Genomic DNA, 20,902 nt, shown 5'->3' on the forward strand with positions numbered 1-20,902 from the left:
TTCTGTCGGCCACCTCAAAGCCAGTAATCGATTTGTTTTTGTTAACCCACCTGATGAATGGTTCTAGGGATAAAATAAATAAAACTGGTGACAGGAGGCACCCCTGTCGGGTCCCATTTGAGATCTGTACCTTATCTGATAGTGTGCCGTTAATTTTTATCCTAGCTGAGGGGTTCTGATAGAGTGCCGCAATCCACGTCATCATGTGTGGTCCCAGGCCCACATGAAGGCAGGTATCTAACATGTAGTCCCAGGAGACCCTGTCGAAGGCCTTCTCCGCGTCCGTGGACAGGAGAAGGCCCTCCACACCCCGGGTATGTGCCGCGTGCGTCAAAAGGAGAGCCTTAATGATGTTATCTCTTGCTTCCCTGGCTGGCATAAACCCGACCTGTTCCAGACCCACCAAGGAGGGAAGAAGGGGCTGCAATCTATTTGAGATGATTTTGGCTAAAAGCTTGAGGTCTAGATTTAGTAAAGAGATGGGTCTGTAATTTGAACATTCAGATGTATCTTTGTCCACTTTAGGTATTAGTGTTATATGCGCTGACAGAAACTCAGGCGGCACCTGTCTAGGTAAAGAGAGGGAGTTTAGTGCCCTCATTAGCGGGGTTGAAAGGATGTCACTAAAAGTTTTGTAATAGGCGGATGTGTAGCCATCCGGTCCTGTGCTTTTCCCCGGCTTCAAACCCTTGATTACCGCCTGAATCTCCGCCAGGGATATCTGGTCCTCCAAAATGGACACCTCTGATTCTGCCAACTGGGGGAGACCACTGTCTGCTAAATAGTCCCGTATCGCCTGTCTTCTATTAGTTGGCATTGTGGGGGGTTTGTGTTGGGGTGGCAAATTATAGAGTCTCGAATAGTACTGATGGAACTGTGCAGCTATGGCCTCTGAGGTAACTGCTAGTTTGCCGTCTCGTGTTCTGACACCTGTAATGTTGTTAGTGGCGTGGGCATCTTTTAAAGCCCTGGCCAGCAGTCTACCTGTCTTGTCTCCCGATTCGTAGTAAACTTTTTTTTTGAAAAATAGTGATCTCTTAGTTTGGATCTCAAAAATTTGTTGAAGGGCTTTTCGGGTGTCTAAAAGGTCCTGGGCTGATCGTACAGCTAGGGAGTGTTTGTGGGTGGCTTCTAAGAGGCGTATTTTCTCAGTTAACCTGTTTATTTCCTGGTCTCTGGTCTTTTTACGTTGTGCACCTAATTTAATCAGTTCCCCCCTTACCGTGCATTTGTGCGCTTCTCAAATCATCATAGGGTCCATGCCCTGGGTAGTGTTATTGAGAAAATAGCCCGAAATCGCTGCTCGAATACGAGGCAGCAGTTCCGGATCAGTTAACAACGAGGTGTTCAATCTCCATGTGTTCGATCTTGTCTTTGGTGTGCTGAGGTCTGCTTCCAGCGATATGGGGGCATGATCTGAAAGTGATTGTATGCCGATGTGGGCCCCTGTCACTATCTGTAAGTCCCTTTGAGATATATAGATGTGGTCAATGCATGAGTGTCGGTCATGTGGGATCGAATGGAAAGTGAAATCTCTTGTCTCTGAATGTAGGAACCTCCAAGTATCCACTAATTGTAGGGTATTTAGGAGTTGTTTCATTTTTTTAAGTGCTCTATAGGTCCCCTGTATAAGTCCCCTCCCATAATTAGAAGTCCCGTTGAGAAACCCTTGAGTTCGTGTATGATCTTCTGGCAAAAGGTTATCTGAGCTGAATTGGGAAAATAAACATTTGTCAACGTTAGTGTCCTATCTCTATAAGTTCCTTTAAGGAAGATATAACGACCCTCCGGGTCCACTAATCTGTCCGTAAGTGTGAAGGGAGCCTCTTTACTGATTAGAATAGACACTCCCTTAGTCTTTGCTACATTGTTGGTTGCATGGTGGGCTGCTGTGAAGAACGAGTTTGTGAGTCTGGGGATTTGGTTTGTCCTGAAGTGTGTTTCTTGCAGGAAAACAAACTGTGGCTTACCTTTCTTTAACTCTCGGAGTAGTGACACACGTTTCTCCGGTACGTTCAGGCCCCTGGTGTTGTGAGAGATCACCAAAGGCGACCTCCCAAATGACGAATAAGCCATCTCTAAGATGTGGAGTATAGAAGCTTAGTTCAGACACTGCAAAATAAATCGAAATTATCTGGTGTGTGTATCACTCCGCAACAGACCAGGGAGAGGCAACTCAGTAGGGTACAGGAGTAGAGAGAACGAAAGATGGTAGGTTAAGTCAAGTAGGAGAAGATCCTCAGATAGAAAGTATCTTCTCGAAATCTGGAGCAACAGAGGGAAACATAAACAATCAGCCTTAGAAAACGTATCCCAGTCTTCAAAGTAAAATTAGAAAAAGAAAAAAGGAAGGTAGTGCACCTGGGTCGAAAGTTTCTGGCCCAAGTGGACTTCGTGGGTGCGCGGGAGGTCGCAACCAGGGTGGTATTTCTATAGCTGTCTCAGCTTCAGCTAATGCTCTGTCAGTCCTGAGCAGAGACAAAAACAGCAAAAATATAATCCCTAATAAATGAGGAGACACAATAGGAAGAAATCAAACGACACAGTCCAATCTGATGAGCAAAAACAAATAGAAAATGACCCGATTGGTCAACTTAGGTAACCCTAAAAGTACAAAAATAAAAAAGTGTCGGGTAGTTAACCTGGCACGGTTAGGCCTGTCCCGTAATGCAGAGAATCGTTCAGTTTATGTTTCATAGCGATATCTGCCTTGGACACAGATTCTGAGTATTCTCAAATTGCTTTTCAGTTAGCCCGTGAGCTGGGGTGAACCCACAGTCCCAGTAAAGTTCTTGGATGCGAATTCCGCCAGTATGTGAGGCTTTAGCCCATCTGTGTGATGGTCACTAGGAGATCAAGCATAGTCAATAGGTGTAGCATAAGGGGATGCTCCTGGTGTGAAGTCTCTGGAGTTTAAACGAATGCTGTGGCAGCCGCTGAAGGGATGTGCGTGAGAACGGTTCTTGTGCTGTGCAATCCAGCAAGTTCCCCTTCTATTGAGTGAGGGCCATATGACTGGAAACTCCTGGGAATGTTAAGTGTTTGTGTCCAAATTACCCATGGAGCGTCTCTCAGCTATTGTGCGTAACGGGGTCAGGCATCCATGGTGGATGTGGAAGTCTGAATCGTCCAGTTTAGAGGGACCATATTTTATTCCATTGTTTGAGATCTGGAAGGAGTTTGCCATTGGTTCGGTGTACCCCAGTTTTGGTTGTTGCCACGTCCATTTTTCAAGCGTTTTGGTTGTTGTTTTTCTGGTGTGGAGGCGGATGAAGTAGGAGGGCTTCTGGCGGGTGGCAGTAATGTAAATTCCTGGTACCACTCTGGCAAGTCTATCAGCTCTATACCCAAACCCTCACAGAATTCCGGCAGGTCCAATGGTGAGCGAAGAATGTGCTGCCTACCGGTATGCGTCACCACCAAGGCAAATGGAAAGCGCCACGTGTATCGTAGGTCACGTTCCCTGAGCTTATCCAGTAGAGGGCGCAGGGCTCTGCGGTTTTTTAAAGTTATTTGTGAGAGATCTTGAAACAACATGATGCGCGCTCCATTAAAGACAACGTGATCGTTTCTGCGTGCCCTTCTCATTATATCTTCCTTAAGTGGGTAGCTCTGGAGAATTCTATATCTGTGTCCTCTTGTCTGTCTAGTAGGAACAGTATTATATGATCAGGGTCCACTGTCTCTGGTATTCCTCTTACACGGATGTTACACTTCCTCCCCCTGTTATCTAGGTCCTCCAAATGGTGGTTCATTTCTATGAAATGAGTGGCATGGGAATCTGAAACTGTCTCCAAGCGGTGCAGCGCTCTGTCCCTGAGTTTGCCTGTGGCTTCAACCGTCGCCATTTTCTCAGTTAGGACTAACAGGTTTGACTTTAAATCTGTGATGGCCGCAGAGAACGTAGATTTAATGTCAGCTGCAAACCCGGACATGTCTGCATATGTGAGGGGTTTATTTGTGCGGTTGCGTTCCCTACCTGACTCCTCAGTGGCGGGCTGTGAGTCCTCGCTGAAATCATCCGTGTCATGTTGGGACCGCGCCATCTTGGGGCCTGCTGCGCTGTCTCGTGATGCTGGCAGTGCTTTTAGTAGCTCCGATATGCTCCGGACAGCTGAGGAAGCGCCGGTGTTGCGTCGGGACCTGGAGTGGGGTGTTTGGAGGTTCGATTTTCCCATTGTCAGGTATGTGCAAGTGAGGGTGACCTGCTTTAGGCTGTGTCGTTCGCGGAGCTCCTCTAGTGCGCATCCATCTCGGTTGCTAGCCAAGCCACGCCCCCGATATGATTTCAATTTACAAATACCGGTGACCCCACAATAGGGATAAAACTTTTTCGCGGAAGGGAGTTTAATAAGACACGTGGCCACTCATTAAAATTAGAAGAAAAGAGGTTTAACCTTAAACTGCATAGAGGGTTCTTTACTGTAAGAGCGACAAGGATGTGGAATTCCCTTCCACAGGCAGTGGTTTTAGTGGGGGACATCGATAGTTTCAAAAAACTATTAGATAAGCACTGGAATGACCACAACATACAGGGATGTACAATGTAATACTGACATACAATCACACACATAGGTTGGACTTGATGGGGTTGTGTCTTTTTTCAACCTCACCCACCATGTAGGTAACTATGTAAGTCTGGGGATGTCTCTACCAGCTTTGCACATCTAGAGAGTGACATATCTGCCCATTCTTCTTTGCAAAATAGCTCAAGCTCTGTCAGATTGGATGGAAAGCATCTGTGAATAGCAATTTTCAAGTCTTGCCACAGATTCTCAATTTAATTTAGGTCTGGACTTTGACTAGGCCATTCTAACACATGAATATGTTTTGATCGAAACCATTCCATTGTAGCTCTCTGGCTGTATGTTTACGGTCGTTGTCTTGCTGGAAGGTGAACCTCCGTTCCAGTCTCAAGTCTTTTGCAGACTCTAATGCCGCGTACACATGGCTGGACTTGCCAACGGGCTAAACTCCATTGGCATTTCCGGCGGAAAGATTTAGAACATGTTCTATATCTGAGTCCGTCAGAAATGCCGATAGAAAAAGTCTGATGGGGCATACACACGGTCGGAATGTCCAACCGAAAGCTCCCATCTAACTTTTTCTGTCGGGAAGTCCGGCCGTGTGTACGCGGCATAACAGGTTTTCTTCTAAGATTGCCCTGTATTTGGCTCCATCCATCTTCCCATCAACTCTGACCAGTTTCCCAGTCCCTGCTGAAGAAAAACATCTCCACAACATGATGCTGCCACCGCTATGTTTCATGATGGGGATGGTGTGGTCAGGTTCATGTGCAGTGTTAGTTTTCCGCCACATATAACAGCTGTATTTATACTGAGATTAAATTACAGGTGTACTTTATTTACTAATTAGGTGACCTCTGAAGACAATTGGTTCCACTAAATTTTAGTTAGGGGTATCGGAGTAAAGGGGTCCGAACACAAACGCACGCCACACTTTTCAGATATTTGAAAACCAATTATCATTTTTTTTCCACTTCATAATTATGCGACTTTGTGTTGGTCTATCACATAAAATCCCAATAAAATACATTTAAGTTTTTGGTTGTAACATGATAAAATGTGGAGCAAAATCAAAGGGTGTGAATAGTTTTTCAAGGCACTGCACATTTGATATATTTAATGCTGATTTATATTAATACTAAGCTTTTTTGTAAGTATCTTAGTGAATGTGATCAGCAGCATACTATATCCTGCCCCCCATAGTGTTAGCAATAGAAGAACATAGAGAAGGAGGAAAGGAGTGTTATTTACCACTGTGTATACGCCAACATGTGTGACTCTGAAGTCATGTGGGCGGCACAGATAAAAAAAAAAAAGAGGAAATAAACAGCTTAGAAAGGAACTAAAACTAGAGCATGCTCATTAGATGAGAGCAGCTGATCTGCACAATCTCAGGCGTCAGTGGGGACACAGAGAAGATGGGAGGGACAGCTGAAGGGAGGATCAACCAGGTATATTTCACTCTACACAAAATGAATGCTTTAGTGGCGCTGTGAGAATGCACACTCTATTATATAGCATGTAATGAGAGTGTTTCATAGTCTGGGTTTAATGACCCTTTCACAAAATATATCTATCTTGGTACATAATTTTAGATATGTTACAATGTATCAGATCCACACAATCTTTCACCCCTGCTCTCCTGAACTCAGCTCTTGCTCCCCTTCCAACCCATTCCATTTTCAATGTTCCTTTACTTTGCTCCTATCCACGCCTTTCCCACTTTCTTTTCAGTTCAGCTCTCTTACATATCTTAGTGGAGGAGTGGAGTGTCTTACCAGCCCCATGTATTGTAACCATTGTGACAAACTATGTATCCCATTATGCGGCATTGACATTGGACCTAAGTGTTGGAAGTATCTCATTTTATTTTTTAATAAGTGCTGAATGGGTTAGAAGGGGTGGGAGGGATTGATAGGGTAGAGGGAAATCTTTGTTCATGGATGGGTTTTAACCACTTGCTGACCAGCCGCCGCAGTTGTACTGCGGCAACATGGCTTGGCTGCGTCAATCGCCGTCACGTTACATTGCTTCCTGATTTGGCCCTTGCTCGCCCACGGAGCTGATGCGAGTGCCCGGCGGTCGCGATCACCGCCAGGCTCCCGCGATCGCTCGGGGCTCAACGAGAACCGGGATCTGTGTGTGTAAACACACAGTTTCCGGTTCTATGAGGGGAGAACAGACAGATCGTGTGTTCATACAGAGTACGAACAGCGATCTGTCATCCCCCCTACACAGCCCCCTCCCCCCTTCAGTTAGAAAACACACTAGGGAACACAATTAACCCCTTGATCGCTCCCTAGTGTTAACCCATTCCCTGTCAGTGACATTTTTACAGTAATCAATGCATTTTTATAGCACTGATCGCTGTATAAATGCCAATGGTCCCAAAAATGTGTCAAAATTGTCCGACGTGTCCGCCATAATGTTGCAGTCTATGGAAGCAGGAAAGTCCTGTACTGCCGCACTCCATGAAAAAACATCTGTATTGTAAAAATTGAATAAAATCCCAAAATACAGACAAAAACAGACAGTGGACTCAACGGGATGCTTACTCATCGCTTTGTTTAGCTATGAGTAAGCTTCATCTGATGTGAAACGCGTTAGCCATTTGATTCCCGTTGAGTCCACTGTCTGTTTTTGTCTGTATTTTGGGATTTTATTCAATTTTTACAATACAGATGTTTTTCCATGGAGTGCGGCAGTCCAGGACTTTCCTACTTCCATAGACTTGTGCATAGCCAGCACCCAGAAGTTTGCAGTGGGGCAGGAGTATTCTATTAAGCATGGAGGCTTAGGGAGCGGCATTTCCTCTACACGTTTTACATAATGTCGCAGTCCCGATAAAAATTGCAGATCGCCGCCATTACTAGTAAAAAAAAAAAGAATAATAAAAATGCCATAAAACTATCCCCTATTTTGTAGACGCTATAACTTTTGCGCAAACCAATCAATATAGAATGTAGAATGTACAATGTAGAAGAATATATATCGCCCTAAACTGAGGAAAAAAATAGTTTTTTTTATATATTTTTGGAGGATATTTATTATAGCAAAAAGTAAAAAGAAATGCATTTTTTTCAAAATTGTCACTCTTTTTTTGTTTATAGCGCAGAAAATAAAAACCACAGAGGTGATCAAATATCACCAAAAGAAAGCTCTATTTATGAAAAAAAAAGGACGTCAATTTTGTTTGGGTGCAACGTGGCACGACCGCGCAATTGTCAGTTAAAGTGACGCAGTGCAGAATCGCAAAAAGTGCTCTGGTCAGGAAGGGGGTAAAAGTGGCCATGGAGTGCACATGTGACAGGGTTTTTGAATCTCAAAAGTGAACTCAGCCCCTTGACATTTCTAGGCTCAGCATACAAATCTAAATTGTTTGATTGTCATCTATAAAGATCATAGTTTCTCCATGTTTTTGTTTAAAGGTGGGGAAGGAAACCCTGTAACTGCACAGTGTCATTTACCCTTTATATTCCTCTCCAAATCATATGATTTCTGCACTAAAGAAGGAAGAAATGATGGGCAGCTATGGTGCTCAACCACCCCAAACTATGACAAGGATCGGCAATGGATCTTCTGTGAAGGACAAGGTAAAACTCTGAATGGTCTAAAGTTATTAGTGGTGTACCCCAAGGTTCAGTGTTGGGACCCTTACTTTTTATATATTTACTAATGATACAGAGTTTGGAATTAAAAGTACCATTCCATTGTTTGCAGATGACACCAAGCTATGCATTGAAATTACAGTATCTCACAAAAGTGAGTACACCCCTCACATTTTTGTAAATATTTTATTATATCTTTTCATGTGACAACACTGAAGAAATTACACTTTGCTACAATGTAAAGTAGTGAGTGTACAGCTTGTATAACAGTATAAATTTGCTGTCCCCTCAAAATAACTCAACACACAACTATTAATGTCTAAACCGCTGGCAACAAAAGTGAGTACACCCCTCAGTGAAAATGTCCAAATTGGGCCCAATTAGCCATTTTCCCTCCCCGGTGTCATGTGACCTTGTTAGTGTTACAAGGTCTCAGGTGTGAATGAGGAGCAGGTGTGTTAAAGTTGGTGTTATCGCTCTCACTCTCTCATACTGGTAACTGGAAGTTCAACATGGCACCTCATGGCAAAGAACTCTCTGAGGAGCTGAAAAAAAGAATTGTTGCTCTACATAAAGATGGCCTATTCTATAAGAAGATTTCCAAGACCCTGAAACTGAGCTGCAGCACGGTTACCAAGACCATACAGCGGTTTACCAGGACAGGTTTCACTCAGAACAGGCCTCGCCATGGTTGACCAAAGAGGTTGAGTGAACATGCTCAGCGTCATATCCAGAGGTTGTCTTTGGGAAATAGACTATGAGTGCTGTTCGCATTGCTGCAGAGGTTGAAGGGGTGGGTGGGTGGAGGGTCAGCCTGTCAGTGCTCAGACCATACACCGCACACTGCATCAAATTGGTCTGCATGGCTGTCATCCCAGAAGGAAGCCTCTTTTAAAGATGATGCACAAGAAAGGCCGCAAACATTTTGCTGAAGACAAGCGGACTAAGGACATGGATTACTGGAACCATGTCCTGTGGTCTGATGGGACTAAGATAAACTTATTTGGTTCAGATTGTGTCGAGCGTGTGTGGCAGGAACCAGGTGAGGAGTACAAAGACAAGTGTGTCTTGTCTACAGGCAAGCATGGTGGTGGGAGTGTCATAGTCTGGGGCTGCATGAGCGCTGCCGGCACTGGTGAGATATAGTTCATTGAGGGAACCATGAATCCCAACATGTACTGTGTCATACTGAAGCAAAGCATAATCCCCTCCCTTCAGAGACTGGGCTGCATGACAGTATTCTAACATGATAACGACCCCAAACACACCTCCAAGACGACCACTGCCTTGCCAAAGAAGCTGAGGGTAAGGGTGATAAACCGGCCAAGCATGTCTCCAGACCTAAACCCTATTGAGCATCCGTGGGGCATCCTCAAATGGAAGGTGGAGGAGCGCAAGGTCTCTTAACATCCACCAGCTCCGTGATGTCTTCATGGAGGAGTGGAAGAGGACTCCAGTGGCAACCTGTGAAGCTCTGGTGAACACCATGCCCAAGAGGGTTAAGGCAGTGCTGGAAAATAATGGTGGCCACACAAAATATTGACACTTTGGGCTCAATTTGGACATTTTCACTTAGAGGTGTACTCACTTTTGTTACCAGTGGTTTAGACATTAATGGCTGTGTGTTGAGTTATTTTGAGGGGACAGCAAATTTACACTCTTATACAAGCTGTACACTCACTACTTTACATTGTAGCAAAGTGTCATTTCTTCAGTGTTGTCACATGAAAAGATAGAATAAAATATTTACAAAAATGTGAGGGGTGTACTCACTTTTGTGAGATGCTGTATTTCCTTACAGGATGTCTCCAATTTACAAGCCGACTTCACTGCACTGTTTAGGCTACTTTAACACCAAGTATAAAACCAAGTGTAGCGCTAATACGTGAGAAAGAATTGTACAATAACACATACAATAATAAAAAATATAAACTTGTGGAAAATGGTGTTTTGTATACTAATGAAAGTTCAAAAAAAGTCAATCATATTATAGACCCTTAGGGTCACCAAACGTGATGACGAGATGCAAAATGGCAATATAGTCCAAAACTAGATATACAGGTGCAGTAAACATAGATATTGCAATGGTGATGAACTCCAAGGCATATAATCGTGGAAATTTTTAAATGTAATGCAATATGTGCTGATAGATACTTGTGCAGAACCACCACCCGAATGACTGGAGGCTTACCGGAAAGTTGGGACCCACAGAGCGTATGCTATATGGGTCAAACAGGCTTAAGTTGCTCACTGGCAATGGAGGTAGGATATCCAGGGCTGGTAGATGGTGAGGTCGTAGCGTTGCTATCCCAAAGCAGTCTTCTCCATACGGAAGCTCAGACATCAACGGACATGGTAGATGGTGAGGTCGTAGCGTTGCTATCCCAAAGCAGTCTTCTCCATACAGAAGCTCAGACATCAACGGACATAACCCACCGAACGTGTAGTAACAGATCCACCGCTCACGTACTCGTGAGCGGTGGATCTGTTACTACACGTTCGGTGGGTTATGTCCGTTGATGTCTGAGCTTCTGTATGGAGAAGACTGCTTTGGGATAGCAACGCTACGACCTCACCATCTACCAGCTCTGGGTATCCTACCTCCATTGCCAGTGAGCAACTTAAGCCTGTTTGACCCATATAGCGTACGCTCTGTGGGTCCCAACTTTCCGGTAAGCCTCCAGTCATTCGGGTGGTGGTTCTGCACAAGTATCTATCAGCACATATTGGATTACATTTAAAAATTTCCACGATTATATGCCTTGGAGTTCATCACCATTGCAATATCTATGTTTACTGCACCTGTATATCTAGTTTTGGACTATATTGCCATTTTGCATCTCGTCATCACGTTTGGTGACCCTAAGGGTCTATAATATGATTGACTTTTTTTGAACTTTCATTAGTATACAAAACACCATTTTCCACAAGTTTATATTTTTTATTATTGTATGTGTTATTGTACAATTCTTTCTCACGTATTAGCGCTACACTTGGTTTTATATGATCTATAGCAAATTTTCTATTTGATGTGGTAGCTGCTTACATATATAATTTCTTTGGAGTAAGCGCATGGTTTTACAGGTTTTTTATATACTTTAACACCAAGGCACTTTACAGGCGCTATAGCGCTAAAAATAGCGACTGCAAAGCGCCTCTCCTGTCACTCCAGTGTGAAAGCCCAAGGGCTTTTACACTGGATCGGTGCGCTTGCGGGACGTTAAAAAAGGTCCTGCAAGTAGCATCTTTGCAGTGCCTCTGCCCATTAAAAACAATGGGCAGCCCAGCCGAAGCGCCTGTATAGGCGCTTTTAACCCTTTAACCAGCCACTAGTTTTAAACTACGGTAAAAATATTGGCGCTTTACTGCTGACACCCCCTAAGCCCCAGTGTGAAAGTGCCCATAATTGTGCAACTATGTGGCAAATTACGTTTAACCCTTTCATGCCTAAGCCTATTCCTGACATTTGTTGCTTACAAGTTAAAATCCATATTTTTTGCTAGAAAATAACCCCCAAACAATATATATATATTTATATATATTTTTTTAGCAGAGACCCTAGGGAATAAAATGGTGATTGTTGCAATAGTTTATGTCACACGGTATTTGCGTAGCGGTCTTTCAAACGCATTTTTTTAGGAAAAAAAAAAAATTAAAAAAATTAAAAATAAACTAAAAACAGTAAAGTTAGCCCTTTTTTTTGTATAATCTGAGGATGATGTTATGCCAAGTAAATAGATACCTAACATGTCAAGCTTTAAAATTGCACACACTCTAGGAATGGCGACAAACGACGGTACCTAAAAATCTTCATAGGCGACGCTTTAAAAAAATTTTAACGTTTACCAGGTTAGGGTTACAGAGGGGGTCTTTTGGTAGAATTATTGCTCTCACTCTGTTTAAAAAAAAAAAATCTGATCACTTTAATTGCTGTCACAAGGAATGTAAACATTCCTTGTGACAATACACTCTTAATGGAGGGATCGGTGGTCTAAAAGACCCCAAATCCCTCCTTTGCACTTAAAAGTATTCAGATCGCCAAAAATGACGATTCTGAAAACTGTCATTTTTTTTTAAATCGTCGCCATTGGCAGCCAAGTAAACCGGGATTGTACATCGGAGACCCGATCAGAGTCTAATCCGGCTTTGTTCGGGTCCCAGCCGGTGAGTCGGGTCTCCCGGTGGGACGGGAGGCCCGGGAAGAGCGGCGAGAGGTGGCGATGTCCCCTCCCGCTCCTTTAGGATAACAGCCGAGCAGCTTTCAGCCGCTTCGGTTGTCACCACTAAAGAGCCGACCGTCCTCTCTAAAAAATGGTATCGGAGTGATGCCTGCTGGCATCACTCCGGTATTACCCCCTTCATGCCATGAATGCAAATTTGCATACGGTCAACATGACGGGGTTGTTGATAAATGTAAAGTTATGCACTTGGGGGCTAAGAACATGTACATATCATACATTCTGCAAGGAGAATGCCAAGCTACAGTTTTAAAAGCTAAACATTTTTTTTGTTGTATTAAAAGAGGTATGGACTCCAGAGAGAGAGATATAATTTTGCCCCTGTACAAATCATTAGTAAGAACTCATCTGGAATATGCAGTTCAGTTTTGGGCACCAGTTCTCCAAAAGGATATCAGGGAACTGGAGAAAGGAAGGAGGAACTCAGCTATGAGGAAAGATAAGCTAAACCTATTCTGTCTTGAGAAGAGGCAATTAAGGGGGGGGGGGATATGATCACCATATATAAATACATAAGTGGTCCATATAGTGAACTTGGTGTAGAGTTATTCACTTTCAGGCCATTACAGGGGACAAAGGGGCACTCTTTACAGTTGGAGGAAAAGAGATGTAACCTCCACATACAGAAAGTCTTCTTCATAGTAAGAGATGTGAAATGGACCTCTCAAGAACCAGTTCTGGTCAGCTCAATAGATTGTTTTTAAAAAGAGCTGGATGTATTCCTAAACAAACAAAATATAACTGGATACTAATATTTACAGGTAGTAACACCAAGGATAATTGATCTAGAGAATATATGATTACCTGTTAAGGGATCAGGAAGGATTATTTTTTTTTCTCCATGGGATCATGCTTCATTGTTGTTTGCCTACTTCTGGATCAACTGTGGTTATAGAATTGTATATTTTGAGATTTTCTATTAATATGTTTTTTTTCTCTGCAGGTTAAACTTGATGGACTAGTGTATTTTTTCAACCTGACTTACTATGTAACTATGACTCCCTCAGGAACTAGTACTGGTCAGCTCAGTAGATTCATTAAAAAAAAACAACACATTCCTAAATGCACAAAATATCATTGGATAGTAACATTAAGGCCTCATACACAAGGACGTTTTAAAAAACAGGCTGTAAAGCTAGTACAGACGCCAGGAAAAAAGCAGCGTTAAAAACGCGATTTTATCAGCGTTTTGCATTGGCGTCAATGCGCGTTTAGCGACGTCTTTGAGCGTTAGCGCTAAGGCGCGTTTTTTTTTAAAGACATCCCTCTGCTATTTTCCACTCCCAAATTACCCACAATGCCAAGGAAAATAAATACAAAATGTTCGATATCATGTGACGGTGCCATTTTGGTTGGAGAGAGAGAGAGAGGAGAGAGATAGTCAGTGAGTTTGTTGGATTTTTTGTGGAGTTTTTGCGTTTTCTTCAGATTTATTCATAATGGATCCTGTTGTGCAGAAGATTGATGAAGCAATCCTGCTTATTATCTTGCGGAAGATTCGTAGAAGAAGGCAGTTGGAGGAGGAGAGAAGCAGCAGACGACGTAGCTTCTGGACGCATCCACCTGTATCCCAGCGGCTGTCAGTGGGTTACTTCACCCAGAGGTATGCAGAACTACGCATACATCCGGAAAAATTTTACAACTTTACCCGGATGTCTGTGACGCTCTTCGATGAGCTCTTGGAGAGATTCCGGCCAAGATTGACCAGGATGGACACTGCCATGTGTCACCAGAGGTAAGTGATATTTTATAAATAAGTACACATATGGATTAGGGGATAGGGTTTGGGGGTAGGGGTTAGGGTATAGGGTTTAGAGAATAGGGGTGGGGTTTAGGGGTTAGGAGGTAGGGTTTGGGGTTAGGGGTAGGGTTTAGGGAATAGTGGGTAGGGGTTAAGGGTAGGGTTTAGGCAATAGGTGTTTTGGTCTGGGGTTTAGGGATAGGGGTTAGGATTAGGGGTAGGGTTTAGGGAATAGGGGTTAGTGGTTAGTGTTAGGCTTAGGGGTAGGGCGTTGTATTCGTTTGCTGTTTTTAATTAAATATTTTATAATTGTTGTTAGGTTCCTTGCCACAGGACAAAGTTTTGTGTCCCTTCACCATTATTTCCTCCTTGGTGTCGCAACGGTCTCTGCAGTAACGAGGTCAACATGTGTGGCAATTTGAGAGGAGCTACACGAGTCAGTCATGCCGGAGCCCACCGAAGAAATCTGGGAATCTGTTGTGGATGGATTCTGGGAAAAAACACAATTTCCTAATTGAATCAGTGCCCTGGATGGGAAACACATCAGGGTGAAGAATCCTCCCCACTCCGGATCATCTTTTTTTAATTATAAAAAATATTTTTCTGTGGTCCTCCTGGCTTTGACTGATGCCCATCTAAAATTCTTTGCCATGGATGTGGGAGCTTACGGCAGCCAAGCCGACCTCCGCATATTCAGAGTTTGCATTCGGACGTCATCTGCATGAGGGACACTTCAACATACCAGCCAGCAGGCCTCTACCCTGCACTGATGAACCAAGTTTGCCATTGGTCATGGTTGCGGATGAAGCTTTTGGATTGGCCGAAAACCTTATGAGGCCATATAGTGGCTATGGTCTTAGCCATGGAAAAATAATTTTAATTATAGGCTCAGCCGTGCACTCTCTGTGGTCAAGTGCGCCTTTGGTGTCTTGACGGCCAAATGGAGGGTTTTGCTGTCCTCCATGCAACTGGATGTGGAGAATGCAATCAAGGTGGTCCTGGCATGCTGCGTCCTTCACAATTTTCTAAGGGACAATGAGAGGAGCAATGTGGAACTGGAGCCCAGCAACCCAACACAGTGTGTTCAATTTATGGACTTCCGGTCAACGGCACGGTTCATGACAATCCGCATCCAATTTGCCCAATATTTTGTATCACCTGATGGAGAGCTGTCATGGCAAGATGATCATATTTAAAAAACAATGCCGATATTGAATAAATCAGCTCGGATTTCAGTCTTGTTTTTTTTGTTTAATAAAATTTATCATATTTATCTTACTTCTTTTTGTGTCCATGTTTCTTCTTTGATTCCACGAGTCTATCCATTCTGCGTGAGGTAAACGCATGTTAGCCCTATTCGGGCTTAACATGCAATTGTCTCAGACAGAGCACAAAGGAGTCCATTCCATTCTGCACAAGGCAAACACATGCTAGCCCTATTTGGGCTTAGCATTCATTTGTCTCAGGCAGAGTGCAAATGAGTGCTGTTGTGCATCCTAAAAAAAAGAAAACAATCAGATGAAATTCATTAATCAAATACATTTTTATTTATCGTATATAAGATCACAACTGGTGATATGTGTGCTGGGATGCCTGGTCACCTTGGGGATGTGGGGATTGGGGACAGGGGAAGGAATGGGGCTGGCGATCATGCATATAAGGATGGGCAGATGACGGTGCACATTCTTCATAGGAGTGTGGGGGGTATAATGGGGTCTGGGGCATGATGTGTGGCGACTAGCGGAGAGGAGGGGGCTGATATAGAGAGGGGGGTGCTTGCACTGCTGATGTCCCGGGGACCATTAGGGGATCCTAAGAAACAGTGTATGGATCGATTGAAGGTGGAGGTGGCACACCACTATATTTTGCCTGTCTGCATTGCAAACAGATGGTGTTCAATCGATTCATACACGGAATCTCCAGGTCTCCCCACATGTCCTCCAGAATATTGTTCATGTGGCGGCAGAAACAGGCACGCTTGTTGCTTGGGTCAAGGAAAGCATCAAAGCTGCGCCTCTCCTAATGCACTTCCTGCAGCAGTGCAAGCACCCTGTTCTGTCTCTGAAATGAACCCGCCCACCCTATGCCGCTGGTTACACCCATGCCCAGGGCCACAGACACCTCCACGACCATGCACCTCCCCGTGTTGTTGGCTGATGCTGGATTCCTGTAAAAGAAAAAATATATAGATTGGCATGTAGGTAGAGAGACAGACAGACAGACATTGAGATAGACAGGCAGACATATCGGATGGACAGTTACCTCATGTGTTGTCTCCTCGGCGTGGCTTTCAACACTGCTGTCATGGGGATATGTGTGGGCTGAGCTGTCCGTGGCACTGGTGGTGGGCCACCACTGGCTCTTCCCCTGCCTCCTCTCTTTTCTCGGCAATATTGGATATTGTCCTACAAAGAATAGAATTTAACCACTTGCCGACCAGCCGCTGCAGTTGTACTGCGGCAGAATGGCACGGCTGGGCGAAACGACGTTATGTAATGTTGCCCCCCCCGAGTCGATGCGAGTGTCTGGCGGTCACGATCACTTCCGGGATCCCGCGATCGCCGCTGACACACGAAGAACTGGGATTAGTGTGTGTAAACCCACAGTTTCCAGTTCTCTGAGGGGAGAACAGACAGATCGTCTGTTCATACAGAGTATGAACAGCGATCTGTCATCTCCCCTACACAGTCTCCTCCCCCCTTCAGTTAGAACACACACTAGGGAACACATTAACCCCTTGAGCACCCCCTAGTGTTAACCCTTTCACTGCCAGTGACATTTTTACAGTAATCAATGCATTTTTATAGCATTTTTCGCTGTATTAATACCAGTGGTCCCAAAAATGTGTCAAAATTGGCTGATGTGTCTGCCATAATGTCGCAGTCCCAATAAAAATCGCAGATTGCCACCATTACTAGTAAAAAAAAAATAAATAATGAAATTTTGGGGGGATATTTATTATAACAAAAAGTAAAAAATAATTAGTTTTTTTCAAAATTGTCACTTTTTTTTGTTGATAGCGCAAACAATAAAAACCGCAGAGGTGATCAAAAACCACCAAAAGAAAGCTCTATTTGTGGGAAAAAAAGGACGTCAATTTTGTTTTTGAGTGCAACGTCGCACGACCGCGCAATTGTCAGTTAAAGCGACTCAGTGCCGAATCGCAAAATGTGCTCTGGTCAGGAAGGGGGTAAAATATTCCAGGGCTGAAGCGGTTAAATAGTTAGTTGACATTATACATGCACAGGGGTAATTATATGATGTAAAAAGAAGACAATAAAAAAACAATAAAACTCTCTGGTGCTGTTAATCATCGCTTGCCTTACGAAGGCCAGGTTCTGGTGATACATGTACAGCTTCTTTTTGGGCGCTGGCGCTCCGGACCGGGCTGCCTTTTCCTCTTCCGTGAGGTCCCCCCTCACGCGATCGCGGAGGGATTTCCACCGCCGCTGAAGGGCTTTGCCTAAAGAATAGTTAACAAGAAGAGGAAAGTGGAAAGGAAGAGGTTAATAAGGGTTTTGCATTCTACATTGACATTACAGAGCAAACAGATCATGCATTCCATGAACATAGACTTACTTGTTTCCTTTTGTTCACCATGTGACATAGCTTCCTACCCCGGGGTGATCGATGAGCTGATCTCCATCCACACTTTATTTTTAAATATACGGTCCCCATGCTGTGGGTGAGCAAGGTCCCAAAGCTCGGGATGGGCCTCCACAGCTGAAATTAGAGCTGGCTGTGAAACAGAGCTGGCATTGTTCCTCCTCTTTCTCTTTCCCACAATCCCCCGGGTGTGCAAAGGACTTTTTCCTGTTTTTCCTTACATACAGTGACCAATCACATAATACATTTTTATAGCTTAAAAACGCAGATGCTCGAAAACGCGTGTTTTTGAGCTTTTGTCATCATTAAAACAGCTCTAGCGCTGGAGCCTCAGAATGCGCTGGTCCTGTTTTTCGTTTGGAGCTTAGAAACACCAATGCCTGTTACAGCTCAAAAACGCCATGGTGTGTATGAGGCCATTGAATAACATGGAGTGGCGTTTTTAAGCTGCAAAAAAAGTTCAAAAACGCCGCTCTAAAAACGTCCGTGTGTATGAGGCCTTATAGGTGATGCCAGGGATAGTTGATTCAAGAAATATCAGATGGCCTCCTGGGAGATCAGGAAGGATTTCCCACCCTGCTGGACCAAATTGGACCTTGCTTTAGGCCCCTTTCACATGGGGCAGTTACTTTTATGATCAGCAGGGGATCAGCTTACAGGTCCCTTGCTGAAGCAGAGCGGGCAGATGACACATCCGTGTCCGCTCAGATTCTGCACAGCTGTACTGTATGGGCGGCTTGGAGTAAACAGAATCTGTTGTTCGTTTACACTCGACTACCTCCAATTCACTCATGTGGAGTCCCCTTGTGTTTTTTTAGTGGACCTGATCGGACCATCAAGGAGCTGAAGAGATATCCACTTTACTTTCTGTTCTGTCTGACATCCCTCAAATAGAAAGCGATGAAAAATCTCCCAATTAATGAATACACAACAAATAAATTTGTCTCTAATCATCCGCTCTATACAAAATTAAAATAAACGCCACTGCTCTCACTCATTCAAATTTGTGTACATGTCAGCTTGAGCTACTGTCCTCTGTAAACAGGCTTTTTTTTTTCTAAAGCAACCAGGAAAATCCTGAAAAACCTGTGAAAAGGATCCGACAGCCCCACCTGCTGGCTGCATACCGAAATACAAACAACATGCGTTATTTCATATTTACCTAATTTAAAAAAAAGGTTTATAAAAATGTTATTTTTAGTTTTAATAAATAAATAAAATATATACAGAATCCCTAAACATTTACTTTATTATGTACAAGCTGGTTAACAGACTTGTCTACTAGAGGTTAGTATGCCTGTATACTATCCTATACTGATCTCTTTGCCCTTGTCATTTGCAGTTGCTGTCATGCCTGGAAATTCCAGACTTTGGCTGGTCCTGCCTCTGTGCCTTGGGGTCGTCATCCTGTTTGTCTGCATCGTCGGATGCTGCATGAAAGTGCAGTGGAGAGGTGAGTTAGCACAGAGTGGTTGGGAAAGTGTGGTAAATAAACTGGGTGTCCCATGCTTTATGTACATATGGATTTGGTGGCCATTTTATGCTTCATTCAGGCATTGGTCAAGAAGCATGTTTGAGAGTCCCCAGTGAGATCATTTCAGGTTCAGAAAACTTGGCCTTCAAATAGATTTACACACTTTAACCACTTCAGCCCAGGAAGAATTTACCCCCTTCCTGACCAGAGCCCTTTTTGCGTTTCGGCACTGCGTCGCTTTAACTGACAATTGCGCAGTTGTTTATTTTTATTCTTTTTACTATTAATGGCGGTGATCTGCAACATTATGGCGGACACATCAGACAATTTTGACACATTTTTGGAACCATTGGCATTATTACAGTGATCAGTGCGATTAAAAATGCATTGATTACTGCAAAAATGTCACTGGCAGTTAAGGGGTTAACAATAGGGGGCGGTGAAGGGGTTAACTGTGTTCCCTGGGAGGTGATTCTAACTGAAGGGGGAGGGACTAACTACAGGAAGTGACAGATTGTGGTTCCTAGCTAATAGGAACACACGATCTGTTACTCCTGTCAGAACAGAACAGGGAAGTGTGTGTTTACACACTCTCGTCCCTGTTCTGTGTCTCCTGGTCATGATCGCACGTGCGCCTACTATCCGGACCTCGCAAGACCACGTACAGTAACGTGGTTTCGCGCAGTGGAGCCAATCTGCCGCAGTAAAACTGCAGCGGCTGGTCCAGAAGCGGTTACAGGCCCGGATTTACTCCCTTTGCCGCCCCAAGGCCGGGTTCTTCAATGCCGCCCCCAACCCCCCCCCCACACACACACACCACCATTCTTGTCCTTTATTGATGATGCTACAATAGATCAATTAAAAACATATCTCCATACACGAGAACACTGAAAACAACTGGCTTTAATTGTACAGACTAAAAATACTTCAGGGTAAGCGCGCGAGGGGTAAGGATTTTTCGCAGGCAATTTTTCAGGGCAATGGCTGGTGTTAGTGCTTCAATCATCCCTGGCACCATGGTTGGTATGGTGTCAGGATGATTGAAACACATTATTTATATCATTACATTGTAATATAAAATGAAATAGTTCAACTCACCATAATGCAGAATCATTGGGAGCCCTGAGCGTGTCACTTGCCACCATCGCTTGTCACTTGACACTATGCCTGCCACCAGATCGAGATGTCACTTGCCATGATGCCACCACATGGTGATGTCACTTGCCACACTGCCTGGCTGCCACCAGATGGGGATGTCACTTGCCACGCTGCCACCAGATGGAGATGTCACTTGCCACTCTGCCTGCCACCAGATGGGGATGTCACTTGCCACGCTGCCACCAGATGGAGATGTCACTTGCCACTCTGCCTGCCACCAGATGGGGATGTCACTTGCCACGCTGCCACCAGATGGAGATGTCACTTGCCACGCTGCCACCAGATGGAGATGTCACTTGCTACACTGCCTGGCTGCCACCAGATGGAGATGTCACTTGCCACGCTGCCTGGCTGCCACCAGATGGGGATGTCACTTGCCATGCTGCCACCAGATGGGGATGTCACTTGCCACGCTGCCACCAGATGGGGATGTCACTTGCCACGCTGCCACCAGATGGGGATGTCACTTGCCACGCTGCCACCAGATGGGGATGTCACTTGCCACGCTGCCACCAGATGGGGATGTCACTTGCCACGCTGCCACCAGATGG

The 20,902-nt window shown here is 44.3% G+C and overlaps 1 protein-coding gene and 1 long non-coding RNA gene across 3 annotated transcripts in view; one reads left to right on the forward strand and one right to left on the reverse strand.

Annotated features, from left to right (window-relative positions):
• The window catches only part of LOC141106351 (matrix metalloproteinase-9-like), an 81,228-nt gene that overhangs the window by 35,536 nt on the left and 24,790 nt on the right, over window positions 1–20,902 (forward strand). For both annotated transcript variants that reach the window (XM_073597066.1, XM_073597067.1), the window contains exons 4-5: window positions 7,955–8,119; window positions 19,062–19,172. In XM_073597066.1, the coding sequence (XP_073453167.1) occupies window positions 7,955–8,119; window positions 19,062–19,172 (276 nt within the window). The remainder of the gene's footprint in view (window positions 1–7,954; window positions 8,120–19,061; window positions 19,173–20,902) is intronic.
• LOC141106353 (uncharacterized) overlaps window positions 1–20,902 on the reverse strand; it is a 110,177-nt gene that overhangs the window by 25,249 nt on the left and 64,026 nt on the right. The window lies entirely within an intron of this gene.

Source organism: Aquarana catesbeiana, linkage group LG08 (genome assembly GCF_042186555.1).
Source record: "Aquarana catesbeiana isolate 2022-GZ linkage group LG08, ASM4218655v1, whole genome shotgun sequence".
Lineage (NCBI taxonomy): Eukaryota > Metazoa > Chordata > Amphibia > Anura > Ranidae > Aquarana > Aquarana catesbeiana.